This window comes from Cololabis saira, chromosome 20 (genome assembly GCF_033807715.1).
Source record: "Cololabis saira isolate AMF1-May2022 chromosome 20, fColSai1.1, whole genome shotgun sequence".
Classification (NCBI taxonomy): Eukaryota; Metazoa; Chordata; class Actinopteri; order Beloniformes; family Belonidae; genus Cololabis; species Cololabis saira.
This window is the reverse complement of record NC_084606.1, coordinates 35,909,297-35,917,178: the sequence shown is the minus strand read 5'-3', so window position 1 is coordinate 35,917,178 and position 7,882 is coordinate 35,909,297. Positions and strand designations below refer to the sequence as shown.

The window sequence follows — 7,882 nt, the reverse complement described above, 5'->3', positions numbered from 1 at the left end:
CCACCATCAAACCATCAATGACCAGTTTAGACCAGCATAGAAATCAAGCTGGTTGCTCATTAACGAGTCCATTTTTTCCACTCCTCTGCTCATCCACTTCTTCTTTTACAGTTCTAACACCAATTATGTCAGTTCAGGAACCGTTCTAAGCCCCAATTAAAGGTTTAGGTCAAAATATCAACGTTGAAGCATTATTTTTTCCATATTGTGGGAAAAGCAAACACAGTAACTCAGATCTTACTTAAAACAATGATTTTATTGTCATGTTCAAATCACATATTATTCTCAGTGAAGAACCAATTTCGAGGTCAGCTATGAGATATGGTTGCTGCTTCCGAAGGATGTTTTTGCATGCATCTGAGTTTCTGAGAGGACCCTCGTAGCCTTCTTCTCCTGAGAGGTTGGCAGAGCTCTTAGGCTCTGTCCCAATTCTCCCACTACCCCTCGTTTTCATCCCTACCCCTAGATTTTGCGCGTTCCCGTGAGGGTAGTGGTGTCCCAATTCCTCTTTCCACCTAGGGGTAGTGAAGAAAAGTAGTGTAGTGGCTATGGATGTAGGGATTTCCGATCCTCACTAGCTGATCTAGGGCCAGAAAAATTTCCCAGAATGCTTTTCGTCATCATTTGCGGACTGAATAAAAAAAAAAAACATGGCGGACATTTCTTATTTTTTCAGCTCCTGGGCCGGCAGGCAGAAATCTCGAAATTTTCGGAGCAAATTTCTTAACAGGCGTAGCTACAACTGTTAGATTTCATCTATTAAACCAACATTTATCTTCCTAAATGATTTATTTCAGCCAGAGGTAATTCTCCACAGAGCTGCAGGTTTCTCCCCCGGGACGACGGCGCAGGTTGACCTGGCAATCACGTCTGTACTCCGGCTGCTGCTGCTCCGAGCCGGCGGCTCTTCTCATCTCCGAAAACATCAGATCAAATTTCTTAACAGGTGTTATTTGGATAAACTGAGCCCAGGTTGGGGATCTAAACGGTTACTTTTAAACGCCTGAAAAAATATTAAAACTTAATAAAGTGGCATATTAACAGCGCTACAGCTGAAATTAAAACAGTTTTTAGCTCTCAGCTTCCTGATTTTAGGGGTGGTGCTGAAAGTAGGAGTAGTGGGAGTATTGGGACAGACCTGGGAAGATTTCAAGTGCCCTAAAATCTGTCCCTTCTTTTTTAGGGGTAGTGAAAGAAAGTAGGGCTAGTGAAAGAAAGTAGGGGGAGTATTGGGATTGGGCCTTATTCTGGCATACATCTCACACTGGATGACGTGTCTAGCGCAGATCCATATCATCTTGGCCCCCATTCTGGATTAAGTCAAGTTTGTCTCTACCTGTAAAAGTGAAAAAGACAGTATTAAATTCTGAAAGATAAAATGCATTCACTGCATTTACGGTGGGTGGACGGATAGAATAATTGTGAGTTGTGTGCCAGTAGTGTTTATATTTTGAAACAATACTGTGAACTGTGAACTGTTTAAAAAATGTTTATCTTTTACACTTTTAGTCAGATAATATACTATACACTAAGTTAACTTGTTTGATAAACCAAAGGGGGGCCCATAAAACATAATCCGGGGACCACTAGTTTAGGCTGACCTATGATGCTCATTAATGTTTCTTATATTAGTTCTGGTCAAATCTGTCCAGAGGTGCGCCAGTGGGTGACGTCACGTGGTTTTTCCAGTCTATTATTATACAGTCTACAGTTGTGGCCAGCAGGTGTCATTCTGGTCATCTTAGTAAACGTTTTAATTGTTGCTGACTGAGGATATTCACCCTAAATCAGGGGTGTCAAATGTGCGGCCCGTGGGGGAGAGAGGTTTTCATGCGGCCTGCGAGAAGTTTCCAACGCAAAAAAAACGAAATGTTAATTTACTAAAAAGGAAGGCATAAATAATTGCCATGAATCGCAGCATATCCGATAATATATTTCTTCTACAAATCCATCGTTATTCCACAAAGAGAGCAGTTTTCTAGAATGCATTTGCAGATTTTATTTCTTTGTAAACGGTCGTTTATTTTTATTAACTGACTACTATTATATATTTTTGCAGGAAAAATATCACTGCTAAAAAAGATGATAGAAGATATTTATTCGGAGAATTTCAGTTTTGAATACGAGGATAGTGACAAAGTAAAACAGTTAAAAGAGAAATGCTGACTTTTTTGGCACACTGGCGTAAATATCCGCACCAATTTTTAAAAATAAATACACTTAATTGTACTGGAAAAATCTCTAAATCACAAAGAAACACTCTCGGATGTAATAAGAAAGATTTTGCTTTTAATTAAATTTCCTATAAAAAAGCGAAATATAAAAAAAACATACTTGTTTGTGTTTATCTTTGTAAAATGATATTAAAAGTATCTTACATAATTTGAAAAAAAACGAGAAATTTCAAGAAAAGATCCTGAAGAAATATATTTTACATAATTATGGTGTAAACAAAGTGCATATTTCCTTTAAAATTAACTAAACTGATATTGGATTAGATAACAATAGTAAAAAAAAAAGAATTAGAAAAAATAATTTCCGCACTGTTTTTGTTATTTTGAGCGGGCGGCCCGCGAGAAAAAAATTGGTCAAATCCGGCCCGCCAAGAAAAATGAGTTTGACACCCCTGACCTAAATATAAGTGCAGAGGTAAATGTAATCATGCATTTTATTATACCTGGCTGTTAACGACTGTTGAGAATAATAAAGCTGCTAAAATATCTCCTCTCCTTTTCCCTGCCTCTCTTCCCCATTACCATTTTTATTTATTATAAGTATATCTCATAGCTATCATTTTTGTCCATCGCTCCTGTAGTTTCTTGTGCCGGCCCCCCTTTTTCTCTTTTGTGCATGTTTGCAGGCCGGAGCTTCAGGAGCTGCGTTCTGGCATGTGTTCCCGGCCCCCCTCCCCCCATCCCCGGTCATCCCGTTGCTGCTTCCACCTGCCTACGTGGATGTCTGCTGTTGCTGCTTCCGCCTGCCTGCACCCCCCCCCCCCTCTGGTCATCCCGCTGCTGCTTCCACCTGCCTGCTGTGTGCTGCTGACGTCCCCGACTCCCCCAGTCTGGCCTTCGGCAGGAGGGTCCCCCCTTATGAGCCTGGTCCTGCTCAAGGTTTCTTCCCTCCTAAAGGGGATTTTTCCTTGCCACTGTTTGGCTTAAGGCTTTTCTCCCACTATGGGAGTTTTTACCTGACATTATTTATGTAATAATTGCTCGGGGGTTTATGTTTATGTTTATGTTCATGTTCTGGATCTCTGGGAAGCGTCTAGAGACAACATCTGTTGTATTAGACGCTATATAAATAAAATTGAATTGAATTGAATATCAGCTTTTACCTTATATGTAACGTTGTTTTATTAAAATATGACTCAAATATGTTTCCACAGACTACACACATATGAACATTTATGACTCAACAGCAACAAAGCTGTTTGTCCCGTGAAAACTTCACCAGCGGACATTTACATCTGTGATTCTCCATTTAGCTGTTTGAAAGAGTTCAAACGTGCTTTTATTTGCTCCAGCTTCATAAATATCTTGTTTTTCCTCAAGTTAAAATGTCTCAAATGGCTTCAAGGAGAAAGGAAACTGGGAGCAGCCTTCATTTCACTTAACATTTATGTGCGCAGAAGCAAACGTAACCTACCACGGACCCAGATGTTGAACCTACCGAGTTTGTCCGCAACCAGGGGGCAGCTGATCTCTCTGAGGATCTTCTCTGCCCCCTCCAGAGCTCCCTGCTCCTTGAAAGTGCTTATCATCATTTCTGCGATCTCCAGGCGGCTTTTCCCCTGCACCTTCACGAGAGGGACGCGAGGGCCCACGAGCTCGTCGCAAAACTCATTGAAGTTCTCCTCAGAAAGCTCGTCCAGGGAGTCTTTCAAAATCTTTTTCGGGGTTTTTTGCTGCATCATTCAGACAAAAAGAAAGAAAGAAAAACGATGAGAAGGTGATGGTTTCCAGCTTAGTGCACGCGCATTAGGGCTGGGCGATATGGACCAAAAGTCATATCTCGATATTTTCTAGCTGAATGGCGATACTCGATATATATCGATATTTTTTCTGTGCCATAATTGGGGTTTCCCCCAAAGCATTATAGCATAGCATCTCTGTTAGCATCTCTGTTAGCATCTCTGTTAGCATCTCTGTTAATAATAATAATAATAATAATGACTTGGATTTATATAGCGCCCTTCTAGGCACCCAGAGCGCTTTACAGAAATCATTATTCATTCATACACATTCTCTCTGGTGGTGGTAAGCTACATTTGTAGCCACAGCTGCCCTGGGGCAGACTGACGGAAGCGTGGCTGCCATATCGCGCCTAACGGCCCCTCCGACCACCACCAACATTCATACACATTCAAACACATTCACACGGGGCAAGGTGTCTTGCCCAAGGACACTACGACAGCAAACTGGGACAGAGCGGGATTCGAACCGCCGACCTTCGGATCATTGGACGACCCGCTCTACCACCTGAGCTACTGCCGCCCCTGTTAGCATCTCTGTTAGCATCTCTGTTAGCTTCATTTTTTTCTGAGGCAAACCCTTAAAAAAAACAGTCAGTTTTAATACAAAGCCTCGTGCCAAATGTCACACAGGTTCCTTTATTAACAGAGGTCTGCACAATATCAAAATGTATAAAACAAATGAAATAAAAATAAACTGCCTGCAATTATGGAATAAAAATGCTTCTTGAATAAAATAAAACAAATACCCCTTTCCTGCATAACAATTAAATTAAAATACACTGTGTAATTAATACAATGTAGACAGTAACAGGCAGACTTTTCCACTGAGGTTGACAGTTGTGAAAATAACAAAACATTTGTGCAAATCTCAAATAAAACATTCAAGTCAATTTGTCACAAAATAAGCTAAATCAAACTCATAAAAAATATATATATATATTTTTTTAATAATCGATATAAACGATATTGTCTCGTACCATATTGCGTTTGAAAATATATCGATATATATTAAAATCTCGATATATATCGCCCAGCCCTAACGCGCATATCCGCTCACTAAGTCAAGGATGAGGAATGTTGCGTTCAGTTGCTGTTAGAAAAGTGTGTGATTACGATAAAGAGCAATTCCCCCCTTTTATGAGGAATGTGAAACATGTAGTTCGGATGCTTGGTGTGTTAGACTGATCAATGTGCAGGACTGGGGTTTTTATTTTAGCAAAACAGGTGCTTCGTTTTCCTCCAAAGCTGAATTCATTTATCATCCCGATTAGGGATGGGCGGTATGGACTAAAGAATTGATCACAATCATTTCTGGCATTTATCCCGATAACGATAAAAAAAATACCAATACAATCTTTCTTTCTTTCTTTCTTTCTTTCTTTCTTTCTTTCTTTCTTTCTTTCTTTCTTTCTTTCTTTCTTTCTTTCTTTCTTTCTTTCTTTCTTTCTTTCTTTCTTTCTTTCTTTCTTTCTTTCTTTCTTTCTGGCTCATTTCCTTCCTTCCTTCCTTCCTTCCTTCCTTCCTTCCTTCCTTCCTTCCTTCCTTCCTTCCTTCCTTCCTTCCTTCCTTCCTTCCTTCCTTCCTTCCTTCCTTCCTTCCTTCCTTCCTTCCTTCCTTCCTTCCTTCCTTCCTTCCCGTACGTTGTACGTGGATTTAACACAGAACCATAAATCAGCTTTACACAAAAACGTCATCAACGGGAATTTATCGTTTTTACCGTGGGGAATGTTTTTGTCGGTATATCCTGAATGGTAAAATATCGCCTATCCCTAATCCCGATATACATCATGTTCTCTCTATGTACATCATGTTCTTTCTTAAAATAAAGTTTTAGTAGCTTGACTGGCCACTAGAGGCTGGCTGCAAAAGCACAGGAAAATTCATTAAAGCAATAAAATTAATTCCAATATGATTGCTTGACTTCATTTTTCATTTCCCATGAATAGCCTGAGCCCTCCCTTTGATAGATCCAGCCTTTTCCTCTGGTCTCGTGTCTGACTTACATTTGCTGGTCCTCCTGGTCCTGCACCTGCCTCTTGAGCTGCAAAAGTGAGGAAGACACAGTATTAAATTCTGAAAGATAAAAAAACATTTACTGCATAACTGGGGGTGAGTGGGGGGTCTGTTATAAGATCCATTGGCAAAAAATGTAGAAAATGTGCTACAAAGATGGACGGATAGAATAATCATGCGTTGTGTACCTGTAGTGTTTATATTTTGAAACAATACAAATGTGATGGACGGGGTGGGGGGGGGGGGGGGGGGGGGGTTACTTTTAAATGTGACTTTAGAATATAAAACAGGTAAAATACAAGAAAATATTGACGGTGGCCAAACTAATTGTAAACACAGGTCGCACACATGACGCTGGTGAGTTTCTGGTGCATAATGTGACGTTCTGAAGCTTAAATCTCCGTTTTCCTCCGTTTCCTCTGTTTAGACGCAAACGTGAAAACTGAGTTTTTGAAAATCTCCACTTTGGCCGGAGTTTTCAGAAATGATCGTTTTTGGGGGCTTTGAGCTTCGTTTTCGTGTAAACGAACGGCCAAAACGCATGAAAACACCTCCGTTTTTGCTCCGTGTAAACGGGGCCTTAAAAGTAAACAGACAACATGCGCGCACGTACCCGTGCATGACAGGCAGACACACAAGGGGAAAAGGGACTATATCTTTCATTTTTATTTTTTAAACAACTTTATCCTTATGAACGCAATTGTTATATAGTGCAACTTTCCTTATTTTATTCAGAACACTTTGTTTTTTTCCTCTTGGGCGTGGGCCCCCACGGAGCAGTGGGCCCGGTGCATTTGATGTATCTGAGGATCTTTTCGGCCACCTTGAGAGCTCCCTGCTCCGTGAAAGTGCTTATCATCTCATTTGCGATGTCCAGGCGGCTTTTCCCCTGCACCTTCGCGAGAGGGACGCGCGTCTCCATACTGGGGTCCACGAGCGCTGCGCAAAACTCCTGGAAGTTCTGCTCAGAAAGATTGTCCAAGGACTCTTTCAAAATCCTTTTGGGCTTTTTTTGCTCCATCTCTCAGACAAAAATAACGAATGGAAAAAGATGTGAAGGTGATGGTTTGCAGCTTAAAGTCCCTGTTATACTTGCAGTTGGTAGGAAATCCCACTACGAGGGGCGTTCCAGTTGAAAATTCCGACTGGGAACTAGGAAATTCCGACTTCCGAGGACAAATGGAACGCAGCATATGCTTTTTTTTTTTTTTTTTTAATTAACATTTTTTGTATGAAACTTTATTTCAATTCCAGAAAATACAATAACATTAAATAATAATAAATGGTAGGTATCATTCAATAATATAAAAAACAAACATACATAGGCATCATTATAGTCCAAAAAATATAAAATTGTTCTCTTCACAAAAAAAGCTACAATAAAGTGCAAGTAGTTCGTGACATTAACAATTACACTAAATAATAAAAGGAAGGCAATACATTCAGATATCCGTAAACATTTCTTTTATGAGGTTGACAGTGGTATTACATTTTTTGTTATTAACCAATTGTATTGTCTCCAAATACATTTTGAAATCAACTTTAAAGGGAACTAAAGATTTGAAACTGGAAAAAAAAGAAGTGAAACTGAAAAAAAAGATGTGAAACTGAAAAAAAAAGATCTGAAACTGAAAAAAAGATTTGAAACTGAAATACAAAGTTCTGAAACTGAAAAAAAGATCTGATACCGAAAAATAAAATTGAAACTGTAAAAAAGAATTTTCAGGTTCAAATTTTATTTTCAAATTAGCAAAACTTTTGGCCTTGATTTGGCTCCATAGTCGACGTGCACGTTCTCAAAAAGACACTGAACGCGTACGTGACCTGCAGTTCTCGCTCTGGCCGCGAGTGTCGCTGTTCCCGGTCTGATCCCAGCTGGCACTGCTGCTCTCA

At 39.9% G+C, this 7,882-nt stretch overlaps 1 protein-coding gene across 1 annotated transcript; it reads right to left on the bottom strand.

Annotated features, from left to right (window-relative positions):
• Positions 1 to 308: 308 nt before the first annotated feature.
• Positions 309 to 7,010, bottom strand: LOC133420522 (uncharacterized). The gene is made up of 4 exons (XM_061710217.1): positions 6,728 to 7,010; positions 5,980 to 6,017; positions 3,673 to 3,907; positions 309 to 1,336 (listed from the first exon to the last, which is right to left on the bottom strand). The coding sequence occupies exons 1-4, from the start codon at positions 7,008 to 7,010 to the stop codon at positions 1,278 to 1,280; spliced, it is 615 nt and encodes a 204-aa protein (XP_061566201.1). The 3' UTR covers positions 309 to 1,277.
• Between the last annotated feature and the right edge of the window lie 872 nt (positions 7,011 to 7,882).